Here is a 26,296-nt window from a genome sequence, read left to right as displayed (position 1 = left end):
TTGAGAATAACAACAGAATGTATAATTTTTTGCAATATTTTATTATCACTAAGCACATATCTAATTACTTTGCTTGAATTTTCCTTTTAATTCTGATAATAACTCAATGTAATAAAAATTAACACCAGTGTTTTCATGAGTAATGTGAGGCTAAGTTAAGTAGGATACCAGTGAAACATAGATAGTAAATGATACAGCCACGATGAAACCCAAGCCTAACTCATTTCAACAGCAATTATTTGCAGTCTATCACACTGTCATGAATAGTTAATCTTTATGGTTTATGGCAGGCTCTGGAAACTATTTTAGAAATAAATATCAAGTCACAGTTTTATAGACAAATGGGCAATAGTTCATTGTGTTTCAAATATTCTTTCCTCTCATCTTAATGCATATCTTTCTCCCCAACCCCAGATTTCACTCAGCTTTTCGACTCAAAGGCAAATCTTCAAATATAAGATGGTTTCAAGAATCAGTCAGATTACTCTCCCCATAATAAAACAGGCATCTGAGACTATGTCTAACAGAATGGGTAAGGCCAATCTTCAGTGTCCAATCTCTTTGCTCATTAAGTCTGGAATGAACAATGTTGACATGTAAATCCTGTAATGTTTATGGATCCTCCTCTCTTCCTTCTCCCCATTCTAACCTCATCTGCTCCCCTCCATCCCATGCATTCTCAGAGTCCATACCTTGGGGTTTCAGATTCACTCTACTGAAGATGCAGTCACGTCATTGCTCAGTAGAGATCTCACAACAAACCAATCCCACTTAAGGTTTTCCTGATAAGGACTAGACCACAAGAGGATTGCCTGCAGATGCACAAAATGAGACCAAGCCCACATGAACCGGGATATGTCTGATGAATTCCAGAGCTTATAAGATAAATTCAACATTCGGAGATTTTATGAGTAAGGGATCACATATATTCCCCAGCACTGACTCCCAGCCCCCACTGCTACACAAAGAACTGGCTTAAACACCGAAAGTTCCACTCAAGATCATCAAAATAGTTTATTGTGTTCAGAAAAATCACAGTTTGAGGAAACCTTAAACAATAAGTACACAAGAGATGCCCCCGTGGGGTGTTCAGAAAGTTCCATAGCAGAGAAATAATCCTGTATGTTTTATTCCAGAGGCATTGCATGGTAATGATAAACTGATGGGAAATAAAGGAAAACAAATACAGGAAAGGCAATAGACGGGGAAGCCAGCTAGATGTTAGAGCATGGAGCAATTGAGGACGCATAACCATGCTTGGGGTGGCTACAGGGCTGGAACATGCTGAAGATGATTGTTTTCAGCTGAGGTCAAGGATTGGAATACTGCAGCTCTGTAAAGCTTTTTTAAAAAGTTTCTTCCATGATCTTCTCTCTAAGAAACACCATCACCTATAGCAAGACACACATAGTTACTAAGGAGTTTAAGATGAGTTCTGAGCTCTTTGCTTCAGATTCCTTCTTTTCTCTTAATCCTTTGACTTTACAAAAATCTTTCAATGTTCATCTAACCTTTCCAACATCAGCTATGTACCTTGCTCTCCAACTGAATGTAATAAGCAACCATGCTTTACCTTATTTTACAGTTTCTGATACTACATTTGAGACTAAAGGGGCAAAAGAAGGCATTGACCTCTAAGAGATTCCCATTTTATGCAATGAATCTACCCTCACTCCAAAGGAGCCAGGATCTGGAAATGCTTCTGAACTGATGATCTGCCCCAGGAAATATAAGCTAGGATGTGCCCCAATCTTGAGGTTTATATTTCTAGATACTTAGACTCCGTATTCTAATATGAAACTGTAGATACTGGAGATGATTTAGGTACTGAAGACATATGAAACAATGTAGATACTGGAGATGATTTAGGTACTGAAGACAATCTCCAAGACTGGAGCCGTGATCTGGGTGCCCATCTATGGAAGGGGATGAGAGACGCTGAAGCTTTGGGATACCAGATGATACCAATGTCTGATTCGTTCTAGCAAAGCGAAATCAAGAGCCACATCTGTTCCTATCTTGTCTCTCAAATGCATTACATTTTATTTCCCCATCCTGTTTTCCTCCCTCAGATACCTCCATGTACGTCTTCCTCCAACCACACCTAACTCACCTTCCTGCCCCTCACAGAGGCCCCCTGCGTTCTGTAGCATTGCTTTTGCGCACACCCTTGATGATGAAGATGGTCCCAACGATGATGCCTACCAGACCCACAATCAGGCCCAGGGCACACACCACATTCTCTGTAGTCTCTGGGAGAGGGCTTGGTGCATCATACTCTGTGAGGAAAATAAGGCAGAGTACATGGTAATGAGTGTGGGAAGGTGTAACACTCAGAACCAAAGGTAAGATACTTAATAAAGAGAATAGTTATTCATAGATTAGAGAGGACGAAGACAGAATGATGTATTGAGGGAACTGCAGATTAAAAAAGTGAAGAAAGCTGGGTAATAGGAGAAGACAGATACATTAATTGTAGCAGATATTATGAAACAGGACACTGAGTTCTACACAAACATCATAGGAGAAAACCTTGAAATAAAGGAGATTGAGTGACGGTCCCTACCCCAGTGCTTGAGAAGAGGCTCATCCAAGCCCAAGTGCTCCACCTTGCAGTCATAAATGTCCTCAGTTGAGGGCAGGAAGGGGAGATAGTGGAACTTGCGGAAAAGATGGTCTTCCCTGGGTAGGAAGACTGTCTCTGACACTCCTGTAGTGACAGGTTTTCCATTTTGAAGCCATGTGACATTGACCACTGGTGGGGTGAACTTGTCGATGAAACAGATGAGGACGTTGGGCTCTCCCAGTTCCACAGGGCTGTCTGTGAGCACAGTTACCTCTGGAGGAACTGAAGGACACAGGACAGAAATCAGCTAACACTGCTTAGGCTCAGTCCTCTCCCTCCCATGCTGAATTATGGTACAAACCTATCTAAAAACCCCAAAGCTGAAGAAGTCGTTGAAATTGTGCCTTGAGAAGCCTATGCCACATCCTCAAATAACATTTCTGACAGGCCCTCCTCCAAGAAACTGAGGCAATATTGAGGTATAAAATATGCCAGGACTTCCCTTCTGGCTCCCCAGCATGAACTCAGACACCCAAGTGTGGGTGGCAAAGACACCAAATGAGCACATGAAGATAGGAACAAACCCATAAAGTTCTCAGACCTCTGGCCTGAGACTCTGGGGCTAGTTTATAGGAAAGTTAGGCCCCTTAGAGGGAAAATCAGTTACAATAATCTAACACAAAAAGCTGAAGCATCTATTTCAAACTCTGGATTCCCATGTCCAGGAGTGCAGCAGAGAGGAAGGTACCGTTGGAGATCGGAGTATTGTTGGAACGCTTTGTCATGATTTCCAGGTTGGCTTTGTCCACAGCTATGTTGGCCAGTGCACCCTGGGCCTCAAAGCTGGCGAATTTCCCAAATTCTTCAAGTCGCCAGACCGTCTCCTTCTTTGTCATATCCACGTGGAAAATCTCATCACCATCAAAGTCAAACATAAACTCCCCTGATTGCTCAGGGTTCAGATAGAACTCGGCCTGGATGATCACGTGTTCTTCTGAAAGGCAAGAAAGAAAGATAGGGAGTTGGGCGGGGGGAATCAGGAGAGAGAAATGTATGTGGCACTTCCTGTCACGTACATGTGGACAGGAAGTGGTGGGGAGAGATTGGGCCAAGAGCAATGAAGGAATGAGGGCAAGTAGGGATGAGTGACAAGACAAGGTCTGAGTGAAGGATATGCTGCTGAACAACGCTGGGAAGAGAGAAGAAGGACTGGTTATAAAGAGGGTGGATTGAAGGAGATGAGGGCTAAAGAACCCTCAGTGAAGCTGTTGTTTGACTCCATGTTACTAGCTGAGAAATTATTTTCTTTTTAGAAAAATGTTTTCTCCCTCTCTTTACCCAGGCACTAAATACACTTAGGCCAGAATTCCAGAGCATCTGTTTCTCAGAACATTGTACTCTAAAAAGAGAGAAATGCTGTGTGAACGGCTGGGTTTTAAACTCTGGAATCAAATAAAATCTTGAATTCTTATTCAGCAACTTACCTAGTGATACTGAACAGATTATTCTACCTATTTATGTGTAGTTTTCCTATTATGTAGTCCTGCTGTGGTTTCCATCCTGTCGGGGGTTTGTTTTTGTTTTTGAGACAGAGTCTCTCTGTGTCACCCAGGCTGGAGTGCAGTGGCACGATCTTGGCTCACTGCAGTCTCCACCTCCAGGGTTCAAGCAATTCCCCTGCCTCAGCCCCGCAAGTAGCTGGGATTACAGACACACGCCACCATGCCCAGCTAATTTTTGTATTTTTAGTAGACATGGTGTTTCACCATGTTAGCCAGGATTGTCTCGATCTCTTGACCTCATGATCTTTCTGTCTCAGCCTCCCAAAGTGCTGGGATTACAGGTATAAGCCACTATGCCTGGCCCAGGGGTTTGTTTTTAAGATTAAACGAGATAAGCCAAGTAATTTCTTAGTTTATCAACAAGGATGTAACAAGAACTATTTACATTTTAGTCAGAAGCTTCCTTTTATTTAAGGGCCAAATCTTTGGAAAATATAACTAGGGACTGAAATATTCTGAAAATTAAGACTGAGGCCTTGTAGCATTTCAGAGCCCCTACTTCCCTGCATCCAAACCCACACGGTGGTTACCTCTGTGAGAAGGGCCACGTTTGGATTGACCTTGGCAATTCCACCTTTTATCTTAATGCTCCTTAAATTGGGACTGTTATAATGCAACACGTTCTATTATGACTAACAGAACAACCAACACCAAGGGAATAATCAACATGACAAAGGAAAGCTACTGCCTCTGTGGAGTGTTGATGAGTGAGAGATTTTCTCTCCTTAGCCTTTAAAGACAAGGCGAGACATTTTAATATTTGACTGTGTATTGATAAACCTATGAATTTATTTAGCATCTGCATCTAGGCAAACACACACAAATATGCTAGCTGCCTCTTCACAAAAGAAGGAAAGAGGCTCTATCTTCCCAGGTAAGTATCCCTATGTGTGGCTTATTTTGGGCAATAGAAATCTATAATTGCCACTATGGATATGGGAGCTGGGTTATTACTTCGCTTATTTCAAGTCTATCTGACACCTTCTGTGGGGGTCACTCTGGGTGAAGAATACTTTTCTACAATACATCTTTACAACAGCACAAATGTTGCTCTGGAGATGAGAGAGAACAGTATCAGATTCCCCACTTCCTTACTTATTTTTCTACTGTCTTGGAAGCATTACCAAGTTAACATGATCTAAGGCCTACTGCAGCATGGAGATGGGACGGTAGGAAATGGCTACACTGTCCCAGGAGGCAACTTTTATCCTCATGCTTTCCTTCCCCTTCTCCTTGGGTAAATCATTGCTTTTTCATGACTTCTCCTTCTAGTAATCTTCAACACAATTTAGTGCTAAATCTATACTGAGAGAATTCGCACCCCCAAAAATAACTACTGTATCACGTATTCGGATAAGAACAGTGCTAATAGCTTCTCTTTTTTTATTATTTAATTTCTAGCAAAATTATGTGCAGTTTTTAGTTTTTAATTGTATTAATTTTCCAGGAAGAATAATTAAAGCCCAGAGATATAGCCTGTCAATGCTTGCTGGGAAATATTCTTCCTTCCCAACCCCCAGTGTGGCTTGTAGCAGGACCGTGCTATTCAGCAATACACAACTCAGTTTTGTTCTTCTGAACCAAATTTGACTTACTTCAATTTGTGGTGAGGGAAGAACTCCACCAAACCACAATTTATTATACTTTCTGTTTAGACCACATCATACCTGTCCCACTTTTCTTTCACTCCCCAGATTATCTTGCAAATGTCCACAGGCCATTTCTCCAATGCTTCATAGACTATTGTCCCAGATTTTACTCCCTCAGCACCTACCTTTGATGGCCCATGATTCCTGAGGGCTCATCAGCACAATCATGAGGAAAAATCCTAGCACCAAGACTCCACTTACAGCCATTTTCTTCTTGGGTGCTCTGTTGGGAGTCAGTAGAGCTCAGGAGTGAGACAGGACAAGAATAAAAGAAAAGAGATTGTGGGCTTTAAGAGAGTCTGATGATTAAAATGCAAATCAATTAAGCATTGGCCAATAAGAAAACTATTTTGAGATGACACATCTGTTGCTAGGGGAAGAGTTCTTGCAAAGGGTCCAGGACACAAGACATTCACCTCATCGGATAAATAAGTTCTTAAACAAGCAGAACAACAACAATAAATCAAGTATTTAAGGATGTTGATCAATCACTGACAGATTCATTCATCCCAACCAGAGTTCTAGAAAGGGGTATACCTGAAGCACATTAGTGAGAATATAATCAATGGAAACACCCTAAAGTGAGAGTTAATCACAGTTCATATGTCTGTGCCATGACAGCTAGAGAGTGTGTGTAATGGACAATAAATTACCCAAATAGATGGTAAATTGTCAGACCATGGAGAATGTCTGAATTTTGGCAGTATTGAGTGACATAGCTTCACTAAAGAAGCTCTTTCATGCTTCTTGGAGTCCTGGAATTCAAGATGATCAACTCAGGCCAAGAGCTTGGGGATGGCTGGCATTGTGCCTCATTTAGAGAAAATCAAAGGAGAAACTCCGAGGTTCAACACTGTCAACACTGGAGAAGGATGGGAAGCTGTATCTTGAAACACAAGTAGTAGTTAGTGGAAATAGTGGGCTGTAAAGGAGCTACCTTCTTCTCATCTCTCCCATTTTAAATATGATGAGAGATTGGAATTGACTAATGAACACACTTCATTTGAGGATTCAGGTCAATGACTATGAGAGAGTATAGTGGGCAAAGCCTTTTTTTTTTTTTTTTTTTTTTTTTTAGATCGAGTCTTTCTCTGTCACCCAGACTGAAGTCATTGGTGCAACCTCGGCTCACTGCAACCTCTGCCTCCCGGGTTCAAGCAATTCTCCTGCCTCAGCCTACCAAGTAGCTGGGATTATAGGTGCCCACCACCATGTCTGGCTAATTTTTGTATTTTTAGTAGACACGGGGTTTCACCATGCTGGTCTCAATAGGGTTTCACCATGTTGGTCGGGCTGGTCTCGAACTCATGACTTCATGATCCACCTGCTTCGGCTTCCCAAAGTACTGAGATTACAGGCATGAGACAGCCCACTCAGCTGGCAAAGCCCATTCTATTGGGAACATTAGAGATAATAACCCACAGGAGGGCTTTACTATTCCTTCCTTCATGTCAAGACTGTGAAAGTTTTTTCTCCTGTCATACGATTATTAAACATCTGCTCTAAAGAATATATTTTGACATTCAATATAGACAATCCTGAAAATTAAAAGACTTTAACTCTCATGTTTCCAAAAATATAGTGTTACCAAAAAAATGGCCGGGTGCAGTGGCTCACACCTATAATCCCAGCACTTTGGGAGGCTGAGGCAGGCAGATCACGAGGTCAGGAGTTCAAGACCAGCCTGACCAACATGGTGAAACCCCGTCTCTACTAAAAATACAAAAATTAGTCAGGCATGGTGGCATGAGCCTGTAATCCCAGCTACTTGGGAGGCTGAGGCAGGAGAATCTCTTGAACCTGGGAGGCAGAGGTTGCGGTAAGCCAAGATTACGTCACTGTACTCCAGCCTGGGTGACCGAGCAAGACTCCATCCCTCAAAAAAAAGGAAAGGAAAATGTTTTTTTCCATAGAAAGGACTGGAATACAAATAATTCCATGAAGACTGACCTGGCAGTGAGGGAGCCCATCAGACTGTGAGTCCATTGTTCAACATCAGTCATAACACGTCTACTTAGAGTGGATTTTCCACACTGTTGGGCTGAGGTCTTATCCCGCCATGCAGCCATCCACACAAGTAATGAACACAAAAACTCTGTACATTACTGATTATCTGATCATATCAAAGGGCTCTGAACATACTGGGACATTAACTCCTAAATCACTAAAAGGAGACCCACAGCGTGGTCTCTCTTACAATTTTTCAGGAATGCCTTTACTGAAAGGTAACGAGTCAGGAGAATGGGCCTGATGAGAGTCTATGGTATCAGTTTGTGCTGAGAATCTGATCCTATGATTTAAGCTTGTCTTCTCTTTTAGAGGCAAAACAACATATAATTTTCTATGTCTGCCCTTTGCTGGCTGCCATAATGCCTTGTACTTAAATGATGTTGAAGAAATATACAGTAAATTCAAAGACATTTCACATATCATAATAGCACCTTCAACCCAAGGTGTTGCTCAGCAACTTATGACACTTTTAGTCCTAAAACACTGATTGGTTCTTCCTGTGAGATTACTAAATATGGAAGACTTGAGAAAAGGCTTTCACTTCCCTTTCTCTGTGATAGGAAAGATGTTCCTATTTGGACACTACTCATGGTTCTTCGTTTTCTTTCAAACTCTAATTTCCTGTATGTTTGAGGGAATTTCCAAAGGCACCTGTATGAGGACTTCCTGGTGATATTAAATGGTGAGGAGCCACTATAGTCACGAGGATTCAGTCCACAAATAGGAATCCCTGTAAGCAGTCTAAGCAGAACTGAATGTATTACAGGGAATTATCCCTTAAAATTTTTAAAGGGTCCGGAGGAGCACAAGTCAGCGCAGACCCCTAACTTTAAAGGGTCAGGAACCCATAAGAAGCCTCTGCTGAAGTTGCAGTTCCCCTAGAGCCCCTAGGGAGTAAATGTCTGTAGAATGCAAGGCTGCGGCCAGAACTCATGTCTGTGGAACCTGTGCCTGAGATGGCTGTGGCCTAACTTCCACCTCCCAAATCTCATAATCCTGAGTGTCACTGGAGAAATGTATTCCGCATCAGAAACCTGGGGCTGGGCAAGGCTGGGAGATGTAATATTGTTACTTCCATTCCCTAAGATATAGACAGGGCCAGAGAAGCAAATGGAAATTTTACAAAAATTACTAAATGCAAATACGTGTGTCTGTGTTGGTGGTATATCCACCATATACATAGATCACTCTGGTTCTCCCCACAGTGCCAAGTCTAAAACAAGAGGACATATTCTTCTGGAGAAATAGGTTAGGGCTGAAAGATGAGATAGATTTCACACTGGACGCAGATCAAGTCTGGGACCTCAATACTTCATTTGTTTGTGTGGTTTGAGTTCTGAGAACCTGCAGCCCCTTCTTTTAGTTTCCCTTCCACCACCCCTACCCGCTTTTCCTTCTGCACTGGGGTCCTCATGGTGTTTTTCTCCTACTAGGGAGCCTACCAGAGATGCTGCAGGAATACTGATGTAGGTATTTCTTTCCCAATTCACTACACAAGAAGCTTTTCTGGTGTCACTTCTTCGTATCCTGAGAGGTGGCAGAAGCTGGTCTGCTGAAATACATCTCTATCAGAGTAAAAACTGCAAACTGTTGGTATCAACAAATGCACTAGGACGGTGGGCTAATGGGCCTTCCTGGCATGTCCTGTGTTAAGAAGGGCTCCATGATATTGGACTCATCTTTAACCTGGGAGGATGGCAGTTGGAGTTTGATTCATTCTCTCTTCACCTCTACCTGAAACCTGATGCTTTAAAGATCAGTTACCTTTATGTAGACCTCCTGGAGTGTGCAATTACCCCTCTTTACTTGGACAGTCTTTGTAAATTAGAAAATGCCGGTGTGTGTGCGTGTGTGTGTGTGTGTGTGTGTGGTGTTTAGAAACTTTGAGTCCACATCTCAGAATATTTTCCTGCTGGCTAACTACAAGTTTCATTGCTATAACTTGAGCACCTATAGTCAGATTGTTCTAGAATTCTGTGTCCTTGTCTGTTCTAAATGGCACAAGCTAAATCTTATAATTGGGAGACTCTGAAGGAAAAGATTAGCTTGAGAAATCACCGAAGAAGCCTAAGGGAGGTTGTCTCTAATAGCTGCCCCCATATGGCCACTCCACTCCATGGCTTGATTCACTCACTCAGCACCTCCTGTTCCTTAGAAATTCTGGCAATTTGTTTTCAGAGTTCCTTCCGTCTCTGTCATCTCGGCCACTCCAAAGCCAGCACAGAAAATTAGGGTACAGGACATTCCGATGCTCTCATCTTCTCATCTTTGTTCTGATCTTCTGAAAACATGCGGGCCCTCACCTGCGAATCCTTTCTTAGCTATTCTTCAGGAATAGGGAATGAATTTACTCAACCATCCACGTAAAACAGAGTCCGGAAACGTCCGTTAAACAGTATGTTCTGTTGCATGAGTAAACTGTGGAATCTCATCAAGGTCAGAATGGCTTTATAGAATTCAGATGTGTTTGTTTGCATAGGGGTGTGTGTGTGTGTGTGTGTGTGTCTGTGTGTGTGTGAATGTGTCTTGTGTGTGCATGTGTGTGCGTGTGTCTGTGTGTGTCTGTGTGTGTGCATGTGTGTGTGTCTGTGTGTGTGCATGTGTGTGTGTCTGTGTGTGTGCATGTGTGCGTGTTGAAGGAGAATTGGAAAAGTATCAATTTCAATGAATCTAACATATAATTTTTTATTTACTCATTAATTCTTTAAATACTATTTGATCATATTCTTTATTTAAGGTACTGTCATTTATTTTTAAAAATATCTGAAGCATACAAATGTAATTACTAGGTTGGATAAGCATTAAATGAAATCTTTTTTTTTTTTTTTTTTTGAGACGGAGTTTCGCTCTTGTTACCCAGGCTGGAGTGCAATGGCGCGATCTCGGCTCACCGCAACCTCTGCCTCCTGGGATCAGGCAATTCTCCTGCCTCAGCCTCCCCAGTAGCTGGGATTACAGGCATGCGCCACCATGCCCAGCTAAGTTTTTGTATTTTTAGTAGAGACGGGGTTTCACCATGTTGATCAGGATGGTCTCGATCTCTTCACCTCGTGATCCACCCGCCTCGGCCTCCCAAAGTGCTGGGATTACAGGTGTGAGCCACCGCGCCCAGCCTAAATGAAATCTTTAATCAAATAAAAACTCATTGTATCTGCCACTGCCCCTTTAGAGAATTTCATCAGAGATGCTATTCCCTTGACCTTAGGTAGGAATTCTAGCGCATTACATGGATTATTTGCTCGATTCTAATTAATATGCTATTCTAAAATTCCCTTAAATTGCACAAGCATATCTTAGTGCAGCAATTGGATTGTTTGGTACAATATAATAATGGAAAGTCCCAACTTGATTTAAGATAAATCTTTTGACAGGAATAAGTGTGGTTCTCCTTCCTTCTTACATTCTACTGGCACTTTGAGGCCATAGCCCATCTAGGGTAGGTTCAGGGAAGGGGAATAAGAGACAAAGACCAGAAATGTCTTACTGGAAATGAAATATTTGTGTTCTCTGAGCCTGGATGACGTTCCAAGTAAAGCTTTTCTCTTGTGCAGGATTGTGTAGGCTCTTCAGATTCCCTCAAGGCCCACGTCTGGTGTGTAGGCAACACTAAAACATCCTTTGTATCCATGAACTCTAGGAGTGTGGGCCATTCCCAATGTATCACCTTTTCCAAGATCCACTACCAACTAGTCCATATACCCCGCCCTTTAAGATTCTGATGGGAGCAGAAACCAGTTCATCATCTTCAACCACCCAACTTCATATCGAATAGAGGAAACTCTTGGTCCCCCTAGAAAATGGTTTCACTAAATTCCAGGCTACTTACTTAGTTGGTCCCTTTCCCACATACTTTGGGAGTAGGTGATAGAATTCATAGTAAAGAGCAGATCTAATCAAGGATATCACAAATCTGCTTCATCCTATACTCTCTGACCACACTTTGGTCAGTAGAGAGACAACAACAGAAACTTGTTTCTCCGTCATTTCTTTTGTATTTATTTATTTATTTATTTATACTTTAAGTTCTTGGACATATGTGCAGAACTGTGGGTTTGTTACATAGCTATATAAGTGCCATGGTGGTTTGCTGCTCCCATCAACCCATCATCTAGGTTTTAAGCCCTGCATGCATTAGGTGTTTGTGCTAATGCTATCCCTCCCCTTGCCTCCTATCTCCCCCTGCAGGCCCTGGTGTGTGATGTTCCCCTTCCTGTGTCCATGTGTTCTCATTGTTCACCACCCACTTATGAGTGACAACATGTGCTGTTTGGTTTTCTGTTCCTGTGTTATTTTGCTGAGAATGATGGTTTCCAGCCTCATCCATGTCCCTGCAAAGGACATGAACTCATTCTTTTTTATGGCTGCATAGTATTCCACAGTATATATGTGCCACATTTTCTTTATCCAGTCTATCATTGATGTGTTTTTCCATCACTTCTTTATGAATTCTGCAAAAGAGGTGAAGAACAGTCTTGCATGTCTGTAAATAGATGTCTGTGTTAACGGCCTCTTCGCTGATATTGCAGAAAGACCACAAACATTAAAAACAAAACAACAAACACTATATGAAAAAGGATAAATCATAGTCATTGTCTGTTACTGGTTACATAGATATAATTATAACACAGTTTAGGAAATGGAGGCAGAACTGGCCATTGACGCTGTGTTTCTTAGTCCAATTTTCTTACAAGGTAACAGAGAAGAGAAGACATATAACATGTTTTTTCTTAGATTAAGCATCACACAGGGGTCTCTCTGTCAAGGAATAAAGTTATTTTCAACCACTTTTAAGTATCCTACTCTTTTTCCCAAAGTAAAATTGATATTTGAGGCATCAGTAAGTTCCATGTTCCATCCAATTTAAATAATTGCATTACAGTGTCTGTGGACTTCCAAGTGACTAAAGACTTTTACTTTTGGCCATGTGCCACATCACTGAAGACTATTCTTTCAGGTGAAAGTAGCAAGATTTCTGTAAGAACCTTAGGAGGCTTTTCCTTCAGTCAGAAGGGAATTTAGGGACTGGAGTTCTGAGAACTGGCCATGTCCAGACGATGGTGCCCCAGACAGCAGTCACTTCTGCCACCTTTTCTCTGGACATATGCAGCATTATTTGGAAATCTTAGTTCATTAAGCATGATCTCTGCTCATTTCTGAAGTTAGTAAGAATGTCTGTGTTGCAGTCCTCTTCTACTCTAATTCTTTTCTGAAATGTATAATTGAGATTAAGAAACAAAAAAACTGGAAGAGAGTTTATTTAATGTACCAGTCAGCAATCATAGCAAAGGAGCTGGGTTCTAAACATGTAACACTGTAGCGAAGTTAGGAAGAACACAAGGAGTGTGAAGATGAGAAGTTAGAAATGTGAAGAATGAATCACTAGAGCCTCCTGATGAGAAAGGCAGCAAAAATGATTTTTTAAGTACTTAAGTAGGTAAGATTTCAAATCCAAATGTCATGAATGAATGAAGGAAATGTTCACACAAGAAAATAGAAGCTATGAGAAGAAGGTGGCTCTTGTTCACACTAAGTATAGCATGGGTGAAGCACAGAATGTAAGAGGGGAATTAGTTCTCACAATAAAATAGGAGAGAATATGAGTGGCTAAATGGCATCTAAAAAGTAGACCATCCCAAGACTTAGGCTAATACAGATGGTCTCTGACTTATGATAATTTGGCTTATGATCATTCAGCTTTATGATGTGTTAAATGCATTTTCCGTTTAAGATGTTTTCGACTTCTGACAGGTTTATTGGGACACAACCCTATGGTTAAGCTGAGGGGCATCTGTACATGAAAAGCGGTCCATGTGCAAAATGTTTTTAAAAACCAGTAGTGAGGATAGAGAATAAACTACTTTAGGTTTCGGAGATTACTATAAACTTTGAAACGTTAAGATGGAAAGAAAGGTGAGAAATATGCTGCAGGATCGTTACTGCTTTCACTGAAATACTTTTGGGGATGCAGTTTCTTTTTACCAATTAAAAATACTACTACTCTGACCATCGCATTAAAGCTTACTTATATTTCTTAGATAATTGTTGTGTTTCCATTTTACCTGAGAAACCTGGGTTTAAAGAAATCTAGTCTTTTGGTCAAGGGCTTACTTACAAAGTGGCAACTGAGGAAACATGGACACAAGGAGGGGAACATCACGCACTGATGCCTGTCGGGGTGGGAGGCTCTGGGAGGGATAGCAGGGGGTCAGGGGCTAGCGGAGGGATAGCATTAGGAGAAATACCTAATGTAGATGACAGGGTGATGGATGCAGCAAAACACCATGGCACGTGTATACATATGTAACAAACCTGCACGTTCTGCACGTGTGCCCCAGAACTTAAAGTATAACATAAATAAATGCTAACTAAATAAAAAAAGTGGCAACTGCGGTTTTCTAAATCAAGTCTCTAACCCTGTAGCCAATAATATGTGGAGTCCAAGAACCAGTCCACTCAAAACACTAAAACCACTCTAACCACAAACACATCCTTGGGTAGGGATGACAGTTGGATTTTTCTTGTATGCCATGTTTGTATGTGACCATTTCAAAAGTTCTCAGAATACATCTTTTTCCCCTGATTGTTCTAATGTATAGTATAAGTGGGACTAGGTTTCCCTCTTGTGGTCAACAGTGCTTAATTCTTCATAAGTATTTTTGGCATTGAGTAATTCAGACACTATGAGAGATCAAGGATTTTCTATGTCAGAATTTTTCTTATGTGCATACTCCAAACATTTTTTATTTAATTAGGTCGCTTAAATCGTTTGTGATTTTAAAATATTTAAAGACTTTTTTAACCATCACCATGCCTTTTTTGAATAAGCAAACAAAACACAGAATGTACTTATTTTAAATAATTTGCAGGTTGAAATAATCTCTTAAATAGAGATAAAATTAACTGTCTTTCATTTTGAACCTTGTGCATGAATGCTTTATAGCAACCTTTATACTTGTCCATGACAAGTTTAATCTTAGGCTAATTTTCCAGCTCTTTTCTGGAAACCCGATGAAGGAAAAATGTCAGCTGGATTTTTAGACAACGTTGCTTGTGGTATAAATGGCTTCTGGTTGGCATTTTGTATCTTTACTGGGAAGAATATTTGATGAATCATAATAAATGGCGGAGACCCATAGTTTGGGTATCTCTGAACACACTAACCCTTGTAACTGAGCACACCCTTTACAGGGACGTTGGAAGCTATGCCCACGGGTTTGTTATAAAAGGTACTAGCTCCTAGATGGCATGAGGATTCTAAGCCAGGGTGGTCACCACTTCCACTGGTGTAAATTCAGCTCCTTGTTCCTAAGTTGTCACTTGGGGGATGGGGGCCCAGGATGAAACTAGCACCTGGAATACATTATGTACTGTTTCAAGAACTTCTCCCACTGAAGAAAAAGACCTAATTCAGCACTTTGGCTTTGACTCCTGTCTAATGTCCTTCTGGTCTGGGATGGAGCCACAGATTTTTCTGTTTGACTGGAGCAGCGCAGTTACTGTCAAAGTTGTCTGCCTTGGTAGGCCGCTCTTTCTTGTGGACCTGAGAGCCAGGTGTGGCCTGAGGTAAAAATCTGAATATGAGTGTTTAGTAAAACCTAAGCATACTTCCTGCCCCCAGGTATTGATATATGGACAATTTTTATTTTATTTCTCTTTTTTACATGTGTATATGTCACATGGTATATGTGTACACATGGGAGATACACACACGCACACACATTTCCCATTTTGGGGGAAAATCTGCATATTTTTATGGCTTTAATATAATTAATAGTTTTAGTCTTTTTTGTTACCAAATTAACTCAAACATAATCTAAGGATAAATTATATGTTTATTTAATTTTTAGACAACATTGCTTGTAGTACAAATGTCAGGGTGGACATTTCTAATATACCTAAGGACAGATTATATGTTTATTTAAGAATTTAAGGATAGATGTACAATATTTCAATATATGCCAAAAACATTTTTAAAAATATGGTGAGAGATTTCTGGTTCAGGATGAGATGGAGTAGGTGTAATTCTCCCTATTCCTCCTGCTAAGTACAGCTACAGACAGGTATAAGAAGCCTTTGAATGATGGAGAGGAGAAGCAGGTTGGCCTCAGACCATGGGACTAGGGAATGACAGAGTGGTGAGTTCCATGGGTTTTCTTTCTGCCTAATGTATCCAGGAATGAGTGCTGGAGAAATTGGAAAACAGGACACACCAGTAATTGTAGACAAAAATATCCTAAGAAAAACATGTTTCTCTGTCCAAGGAAACAAGAAAGAGCAGCCTACCAAGGCAGATAACTCTGACAGTAACCGTGCTACTCCAGTCAAACAGAAAAATCAGTGGCTCCCATTCCGGATCAGTCAGCAAAGGCTGAGTGAGGAGCTTTGACTTATCCTATTACCTGGCAGTAATGAGACACCACCTAGACCCATCAGGCTTATGTCAGAGGAAACCAACTGGGGATCTAGGATTTTCACCACTGCCTGTCAGTAATGAGCCGCCTCCACACTGTGGTGTTAGTGAAGCCTATGCAAAGAGCCTGGACTTCCCACCTGCCCCATTGGAAGGAAACACTTCTCACCCACTTTGCCAGGGTGTTGTCAGAGGAGGCCAAGTAGAATCTGAGACTTTCACCACTGCCCAGGTGTAAGGAGGCACTCCTCCCTTCCTGGTGTCAGTAGAGGCCATGTGGGAGCAGTGATGAATCCCTCTCCCTCCTAGTCTGGATTGTGTAAGTGGAGGCCTAGTGGGGAGCCTGAACTTCCATACCAGCCTGCAGCCACAAGGCACCCCTGCCAGAGAGCCTTCAGTTCTAAGTTCACCAGGAATCAACCTGTCCACACCTTCATCTTGGACTTCCCAGCCTCTAGAACTGTGAGAAACACAGGGGGTCCTCCAATAGCATTTTTTTGCTCAACGTTGTTTTGTTACAATGTTGATGAAAAAAGAAATAGATTCCTGGCCAGGGCCACTGTCCATGTGGAGTTTGTGTGTTTGTCCCACATCTGCATGGATTTCTTTTGGGTACTTGGTTTTGTTCCATGTGCATGTTAGGTTAATTGGTGAGTCTAAATTGTCCCACCAGAGTGACTCTGTGTGTGTGTGTGCGTGAGTGTGTGTCTGCATCCCACAATAGATGGAATGGCATCCTATAAAAGATTGGTGCCTGTCTTGTCCTTGAGATGCCACTCACCCACAACCTTGAACCGGAATAAGCAGGTTGGAAAATGAATAAGTGAATGAATAGACATTATTATAAAATAAAAATGTGTACAGTACATGATATTCATACAAATGTACAACAATAATGCAGTACAAAAGTACTCAGTGAGTTCAACACGTTTGCTCTTCTTTGCGTTTGAACTGTGTGGGGCAGGAGGTGCTCTTTACAATTTTCATTTCACAAACATTTGTTTCTTAATGTGGCCCACCACCACTGTCACTGCCATTACTGACTAATTCACCAAAAACTGGGTAATTATCTTAGTTGTTTTTATAAATCTACCTTAAGTGTATATATAGTTCTCATTTATTTTAATGTTTAATATTAGAAGTGTTCTGAGTCTTTATTTAGAAGTTTGGTGTTTTTGTGACGAGAAATAGGCCATAGAAACTTAAATCTTATATATATCAATTAGCCCAGGGGTTGGGAGCCCCTGGACCACAGACCACTAATGGTCTGTGGCCTGTTATGAACCAGGCCACACAGCCGGAGGTGAGCAGCAGGCTAGGGAGCATTACCGCCTGAGCTCCACCTGCTGTCAGAGCAGCAAAGGCATTGGATTCTCACAGGAGCGTGAATGCTTTTGAACTGCATTGTGGACTGCACATGCCAGGGATCTAGGCTGAACCATCCCACTCCCTGCCCCTGCTAACCCTCGACCCCCACTCACAGAAAAATTTTATTTCACAAAACCAGTCCCTGGTGCCAAAAATGTTGGGGACTGCTGAATTAGCCTATGAGAAAATTGGTTTTATTATATGTCATTTGGCTTACAGTCACAGTTTCCAAGAACCTATTAAGGATATTAAGTGAGGACTTTCTGTAAATGTCTGTTGTTTAATCCACTGCATCTGGGTGTCAGTGGAGCCAAGTAGAGGAAGTGGAATTTCACATCATCTGGCAGTTTTAGGGTGAGAGTTACATATTTAAGTCAGTAGATTTGGAGTGAAGCACATTGCCCTTCATAATGTGGGTTCCCTTCATTCAGTCAGTTGAAGGCCTGACTGACTAAGAGGGAAATCTCCACCAGACTGCCTTCAGACTCCAACTGCAGCCCTGGCTCTTCCTGGTTCCACAGCAGACTGCCTTTGGACTCAAACTGCAGCTCTGTCCCCAGTCTCCTCCACTGCTGGCCTCCTCCACCAGAGTTTGGACTCAGTAAGCTTCTGCAAGCATGTGAGCAAATTCTTTAAAAGAAATATCTTTCTATATATACATATAGTATTGGTACAGTTGCTCTGGAGCACCCTAATACAGATCCCAGGGGCATTATTCTGAGTAAAAAATGACAATCTCAGAAGGTCACATATAGTATAATTTCATTTATATAACATTTTCTGAATGACAAAATTATACAGATAAAAACGAAATTAGTGGTTGGCATAGGGTAGGGATGGTGGGGGGATGGGGGAATGGGTTACCCTTAAGCAGGGGAGCGGCATGAGGAAAATCTTTGTGGTGATGGAATATAGTTCTGTGTTTTGATCACAGTGGTAGTTACGTGAATCTATACATGTGATAAAGTAGAAAACTGTGAACACATTGTATCAGTGTCAATTTCCTGATTTTAATATTGAACTATAGTTATGTGTGATGTAACCATTGGGGGAAACTGGGTGAAGGGTACCAGACACTGCTCTGGACTATTTTCACCATCTCCTGTGAATGTATAATTATTTTGAGATTAACAGTTAAAAATTATAATACATATTATCTAATTTTTTCTCTCAAACTTTAAACAAATCAATATTTACCTTGTAAATGTTTCTCTGCACTCCCAACTACATTGGATATTTTTTATTTTCAGATTTTTTTAAAACTACAGACACACGGACAAGATAGTTCGACTTAGGATTTCCGACTTTGCAATGGTGCAAAAGCAATATTCATTCTGTGTAAATCATACTTTGAATTTTGACCTTATTCCGGACCAGCAGTATTCAGTAAGCTACTCTTTCACGATGCCAGGCAGCCTCGGCCACACAACCACGAAGTTAAACAACTCTTACTTTACACTTTCAACTCACAATATTTTCAATTTACAACAGATTTATTGGAAGCTAACCTCATCATAAGATGAAGAGCCTCCGTATTACATTTAAAAATCCAGGTTATTTTAAAATAGTTGCTTATATTTATGTATTTACAAGATTATTCAGTCTAGCCCAGATCTACAAGGGGGAAGAAAACACACTCGAGGTATTTTAAGCCCAGAGAGATGTAATACAGTGAAGTGAACTGCAAAAGTTTTGTAAGGACAGAAAAAAGCAAAATTGTGCTTCCAGAGGTCAGGCACTGCAGGAGGCTACTATTGGCCCTGCAGCGGGAAACAGACCCACACTCCCGACAGCTGCTGCCACTTGCTGTCAGAAGCAGAATGGCAGCAATTTTCCACTGCCTTCTAATCGCAAGTGAGTGCCTAAGAAAGGGACTCTGGAAGAAGCGGTGTCCAGTCTTCAACCTCAAGTGATATGGAAAAGAGCACAAAACAGAAGGAAACTGACATAGTACGAACAGACAATATTTCCAACTTAAAATATATTGAATATTTATTCCAGAATATATTACCCTTTTCTAATATCTCTCTTTACATTTTCTTTATTTGTGCTTACATATATATTTGATGAATTTTTAGGAATTTTAGTAATTTAGTAAATCTATATTCTATAGAAATATTAAACCTAATATAATGTATAACATTATCAGATATAGAAGATCTTAAATGTTATTAATTAAATGTTAGCCTCTTGGGTTTTAATTTATATAAAGCTTAGTAATGTAAAAACACATGAAGATCAACCAAATGAAAAGAGTGAAGACTATTCACAACTTGCTATAGCAAAGGAATGAGCCACCATCACTTGCATTTTGGCAGAGACTCAAAGGCACGCAGAGAAATGGGAAACTTTATCATGGTGAAAGGGGACCGATTGGAGGCTGCTGGCATGGGGAATATTTAAGGGGTAACTAGAAATGGAGGATCTTATGTAATTGGTTAGGGTGTATATTTAGCTTTTCCTGATTGGTCCTAAGATGGAAGCAGGCACAGATATTGGGGAAACTGTCGGTTATTAATCAAGTCCCAGCCATTTTAGAACAATTGTTATAAAAGTTATTATTTAGCTTCCCGGATTGTCACTAGAGACAGCAATGTGACTTCCTGCAGGTCTGATGTACAGACAGCTGAAGGCTGTGGGTCAAAGGTCTACTTTTATGTATGGTCTGGCCATTGTCTGTTTCTATATCCAGTCTTTCAATAAGCACCATTTAAAATCTTATTCATTTTTCCGCCACAGTATAAGTTGTATTAGGGTCACAATAGGACAACTTCTCCCACTAACAACAACTACAAAAATAGGATACAATTTTAAAGGTATATTTTTAGCATTGTTTAGCTAAGAAAGAAAATAGGACTAGATGAACTTAAATTTCAAAGAAGAACCATGCAAATGTAAGCTGATGTTTGGACATCACTGTTTCTCCTGGTAGCATTTGCTGACTGTAAGTGTGTGCTGCGTTTTATCTCAGGCAGAGGTTTTCTGCTGGAGGAAAGAGACCAGCAGCAACTATGGGGCCAGAGTGATGTACCCAGAAAACCAAAGCATCTCAAACACTCTGGCTTCCTCAAAGCACATTGGTTAACTTCTGATGATACGGTAGAAAGTTAAAAAATAAAAATAAAAAATAACTAGAATGTCAACTTCTGAAAGGCAATGCAAAATCTCTCACTGCCCAGTGATGTTGAGGAAACAAAGACCTACCATTGATAAGAGCCCCAAAACAAAACAGACGGAAGTTTCAGAAGAACTGATGAATTGATGCCAAGTATCAACAACTACTTATCACCTCTGAGGACACTTACTGATCTGAGGGCTTGTCTGGAGCTAAAAATCCAGGTTTGGCCTCTGACAATGGGCTCTTCCAATGGACTAAGATGTGATGCTGAAATAATGATATTTCAGAGCTGATGACCTCAAGCACTTTGTAGGTGTCCTTTTCAAGACACTTGTTTCATTTTGAAGATATATGGAGACTAATGAGCTAAGCCGAAAATATCTTTAAGTTCAGCCTAAACCTCCTTCAGTCCTTCAGGACTGAGAAGATGAAAACAATGGGGTTTTTCGTTGAAAGTCATGGAGGACCGTGCTCTAGAAATGGGGAAAACCTTAAGTCATTCATCACTTAGCTAAAGGGATAGGTCCTGAGAAATGTATCACTGGGTGAATTCATCTCTGTGTGAACATCACAGTGTCCTTACACACACTAGATGTTATAGCCTACTGCACATTTAGGCTATATGGTACAGCCTATTACTCCTAAGCTACAAACATATACAGCATGTGACTATACTGAATCCTACTGGCAATTGTAACATAAGGCTAAGTGTTTGTGTGTCTAAACCATATGAAATGTTTGTAAATGGCACATCTGTCTAAGGCACTTACCATGAATGGAGCTCGCAGGACTGGAAGTTGCTCTGGGTGAGTCGGTGAGTGAGTGGTGAGTGAATGTGAAGGCCTAGGACATTACTGTGCCCTACTGCAGACTTTATGAATACTGTAACTTAGACTACACTAAATTTATGAAAGATGTTTTTCTTCAACAATGAATTAACCTTAGCTTACTAAACTTTTTAAACTTTATAAACTTTATTTAACTTTGTGACTGTTTTGTGATAGCACAGTTTAAAACACACACTTGACAAAAATATTTTCTTTCTTTATATCCTTGTACTATGAGCCTTTTTCTATTTACTTTGTTTGTTTGTTTGTTTACTTTTTAAACTTAAAAAAAATCTTAGAAACACACACATTAGCCTAGGCCTGCTCAGGGTCAGGATCATCAATATCACTGTTTTCCCCTTCCACATCTTGTCCTACCAAAATGTCTCCGGGGGCCATAGCACACATGGAGATGTCAACTCCTCTGATAAGTTCACTTTCTTCTGGAAGTCCTCCTGAAGGACCTGCTTGGGCTCTTTTGAGGAGGTGTCGCTCTTCAGAAACAGGTCCACAGTGGTTTGCCTGGTTTCCTTCTTTCATCCTAGCTTTGCTTATCAGCAGATAATTCACGTGAACACTCCTCCTTATTAATGAAAACCTTTCTGTGCTGGGGTTCATGTTTTCAAACATTTTAAGGAGCTTCTTGAGGTCTGCAAAAGCTCCTGCTAAGCCCTGCACAGGGAATTTTATTTGGGGTTCTTCATTTTACTTTTTTTCTGGCCTCTACCTCAGCTGTGCATTCCTGTTTCAGTTCCAACAACTCCTCATTAGTGAATTCCAAGGCACCACCTCTAGGAAGGCCTAATGACGTCCTCATCCATACTCAGTTTACAGGGTTGACCATCTCAACAAAAGCCATGTAGATTTTTGCCATGTCCTCATCCTTGGCAAAGCTTTGAACTCGTGGACAAACCTCCTGAGTGTCTTCTTCCAGATACCGTTCACACATTCCTTGGTGACGTCATCCCATCCCAAGCAAGGTTCTTGATGTAGCCATAGCTGTTGTTATCCTTCCAGAATTGCATCAATGTCTTCTCAATGTCTTCCTTAGTTACTGAAATAACCTGGGTGAAGGCCCTTCTCAAATAGTAAACCTTAAAAGCCACTATGATTCCTTGATCCACTGGTTGGATTAAAGAGGTAGTGTTTGGAGGGAGAAACACCACTTCGTATTGGGATAAAGATCATCAGTAACAGGAGGATGTGTAGGAGGAAACAAAATCTTGAAAGGCATGGTATTCTTCAAACAATGCCTCTGTTTCTTTGGCGTAGCAATTTAGGATGTCATCCTGGAAGAGGAGATGGGTCATCCATGATGTTTTATTGCACCTGTGGTATACTGGCAGGGTATGCTTTTTATATTCTTGAAGGAAGGTCCTGGGGGTTTCACTGCACCAGATCATAAGGGCTTTAATTTGTAGCCTGCGACATTGCCCTCAAGCAAGACAACGATCTGTACTTAAAAGCCTCGAAAGCTAGCCTCCTTGGCCCCCTTGGATGAAATTCCTTCCAAAATAGGGTAGTCATTCTATTACCATAGGTAATTCATATGAAAGATTTGCCCGGAAAGTAATTTTCCTCCACAATCAGTTTATCAAGAGTTTCTAACTTTTCTTCAGCTTCCTTCGTATTAGCACTTGCGATACTAAGAGATACCGTTTGAAGATACCATATCTCTTAATTGCATTATTTTCTGTTGTGCTTGACTTAATCTCATTCTGTTTCATTTATCATGGGCACAGCTCCCCAAAGGTAGTCTGATTTGCTGTGTATTTCAGTCAGTTCCTGCTGCTATAATAAAATATCTTAGACTAATTTATAGGGAACAGAAACTTATTTATTGCACTTCTGGAGAATGAGAAGTCCAAGATCCAGGTGCTGGAATTTGGTGTCTGGTGAGGGCCTTCTTACCATGTCTTCACATGGCAGAAGAGACCTATCTTCTAGATAGGCAAACGGCCTATCTAGTTCCATCAAGCCCTTTTATAAGGGCACTAACTCATGACTTCATCACCTACTAAGGGCCCCACCTCTTAATATTATCACACTGGGTCTTAGGCTTCAACACATGCATTTGGTTTCAACATATGCATTTGGAGGGGAAATGTATATTCAAAGCACAGTATCATGTAAACTTCCAGTAGGAAATCAACTTGAGCTGATTAGGGGTTGATAAAGAGACACCTGCACTGGTTGCATTCCTATCACAAGCCCACAGGTGGCTCCGGACAGCACATCAGCCTCTGAGGCACTCAGTGAAGCAAATGTTTGTCAGTGGATGAACAGATAAAGTGTGGCATATGCATACCAATGAGGCCATTCAACCTCAAAAAAGAAAGAAATCCTGCCACATGCAACAACATGGGTGAATCTGGAGGACATGATGCCAAATGAAATAAGTCAATCAAAGAAGGGCAAATGTTGCATGATTCTGATACAGGAGATATAAAGAAAATTATTTAGGCAGATAGTGAGGGCAAAAGAGTCCTCAGCAGAATTTCCCTTCTCACAAAAAGCAGTCCAATAAATGATTTCTTTTCTAACAAAGAGCAGCCTGAAAAATTGAGCTGCAAACATAGATAAGAAAGCTGGAAGCTTGTGCTGGGGGAGGCCAGCAGCTGCACCCATAGAAAAGGGCTACCTGGGGTCCAAGTATGTCATGGAAGCTCCATCTTCCCTTTTTTGTTAGCATGTGTACAGTAAAAAAGAAATAAGCAACATGGCACAGCTCAGGCAGAGAACCCACCTGCATAGTAAAAGATTGGGGTTGGGGCTGCCAAAGATTAATAATCTATGCAAATGGCACACTTAGTCCTAACCAGCTTTTCATGCCCTATATAGGACAGACACCACCTCCCCACTAGCTCATCTATAAAACCCCCTACATTTCACCACAGATCAGCAACCCATTTTTCCAGTACACTTCTCTGTAGCAGAGAGCTATTCTCTTCCTTTCACCTATTACATTTTCACTCTTAATCTCACTTTTTGTGTGTCTGCGTCCTTGGTCTCCATGGCTGTGAGATAATGATTTTCAGGTCACCCCAGACAATGAGGCCACTTCAATCCCACTTATATGAGGTGTCTAGTAGACAGTCTCATAGAAACAGAGAGTAGGTTGGTGGTTGCCAGGGGTTGGGGACAGGGTAAATGGGGGAGTTACTGTTCGACAAGTATAACATTTTAGTTATGCAAGAGGAATAGGTTCTAGAGATACAACAATGTGCCTGTGGTTAACAATACTGTGTAAAACACTTAAAAAATGGTTAAGAGGGTATATTTCATGTAATGTGACCTTATCACAATAATACAATTGTGGGAAAAGAAGGTGGCTCAGAATTTATAATTGTTACCAGCAAGAGGGTAATTTCAATACAAACTACTCCACCAATACCAGAGGCCACTGCTCTCCTTCCAGAGCTTTTAATTAAGACCCAGGTAGGTCTCTGTTCCTGTGAATGTCAGTGAGAGATTCAACCCTGAACTTCAGTACTTGCTGGCCCAGCTCCCTGGCCTCCTTCTCCAGGTAGCTCCAGGAGCAGGCACATGTGAAAAAGGGGAGATCAACCTCGTGCTGGACAGACCCAGGCTGAAGGCAGTTCTCTGTGTCCTGAACACAGGCAACATAGGGGAGGCCCCATTCTGCCTTTGGGGTTGTGGGCCTGGCTCACAGTTCAGTGCTGCACCAAAGCTAAAGAAACGACTTGTGGGGAAATCTGGCCATGACTTTGAGAATTTGAGAACCTCAAATGTCTAATTTCTTACTCAGTCCCTGTATCCCTTACTTGGTTCCCCTTTCTCCAGCAGATTCCCTCCTGAACCATGACACCTCCTCTGCCTGAACAATGAATTGGCAAATGCCCCATGGGTGGAAGGGAAGAGCTGTGATTTGTCAGCTCACCTCAGAAGAATCATCTGTTCTCTGCAACTGTATTCACAACTCTCCTTTTCCTTTGAAGGATGAATTTTGCATTTTAAATTTTTAATTTTTCTAGCTGTTGTATGAAAGTGTTGAGTTGATCTAGTGGTATCCCACAGAGAAGTCAAAGTCTTCTACTTATTTTCTGTTACGTTTTTCCTGGCTTTTATTGTTTATTTTCTTATATATATTTTTAATTGAGGCCATAAAGAAAAATATGAGTGATAATTTGACGCTCAGGAAATATTCTATTTCTCTAGAGGTTTAGTTTTGCTTGTGTCAGGCAATGAGGCTAAGGGCATTAATATCTCAAATCACCAAAATCTAGTCTAGGATTACTTAGTTAGAACTCAGGCTTCAGTTCCTGTGAAGGATTAACTGTTTCTATTTTACCTTATTCCACATATTTGACATCCAAGTTTCCATAGAAAGTGTATTTTATCTTATGGAGCCCTTCCTTTATTTGTGAGGCATAAATTCCAAATTTGTCCCTCAAGCCCTTTAAACCTTTGTGAGTTTTTGTGCTTAATGGAAGTTGAGTCCAATGAAAAGGAAGACAGGTATCAAACGCCACATGGAAACTGAAGCAAATAGCTGTGTTGAACACGTTTCCCCCTCACATAACAATAGCATATATTCCTATCCAGCTGGAGCTGGCATCATAGGAAGCACCTGTTCTCTGTCTTTGTATCTTCTGATCTTTGGCTGGGAATGAAAATCATCTGTATATGTGATTCTTTCCTACTTGGTCGTGGCCAGTATCTTGTTCCCCTGATGCCAAGGAATTATCTAGATGTTGGATGATTGGGGCTGGATATTTCCTGGATAATGATGGAGGTAAAGTTGTGTTTTACTTGCACATGTTTA

The 26,296-nt window shown here is 41.0% G+C and overlaps 1 protein-coding gene across 1 annotated transcript; it reads right to left on the bottom strand.

The window, feature by feature from the left end:
- Nucleotides 1-989: 989 nt before the first annotated feature.
- CAJA-DRA (major histocompatibility complex, class II, DR alpha) lies at nucleotides 990-6,089 on the bottom strand. The gene is given in 5 exon segments (NM_001270911.1): nucleotides 990-1,391; nucleotides 2,114-2,279; nucleotides 2,567-2,848; nucleotides 3,315-3,560; nucleotides 5,903-6,089. Coding segments are annotated over 4 exon segments (765 nt in total). The 5' UTR covers nucleotides 5,985-6,089; the 3' UTR covers nucleotides 990-1,391; nucleotides 2,114-2,124.
- Nucleotides 6,090-26,296: the final 20,207 nt, after the last annotated feature.

This window comes from Callithrix jacchus, chromosome 4, assembly GCF_049354715.1.
Source record: "Callithrix jacchus isolate 240 chromosome 4, calJac240_pri, whole genome shotgun sequence".
Classification (NCBI taxonomy): domain Eukaryota; kingdom Metazoa; phylum Chordata; class Mammalia; order Primates; family Cebidae; genus Callithrix; species Callithrix jacchus.
Note: the sequence above shows the minus strand (reverse complement) of the source record. Positions and strands in the feature narration are given on the sequence as shown.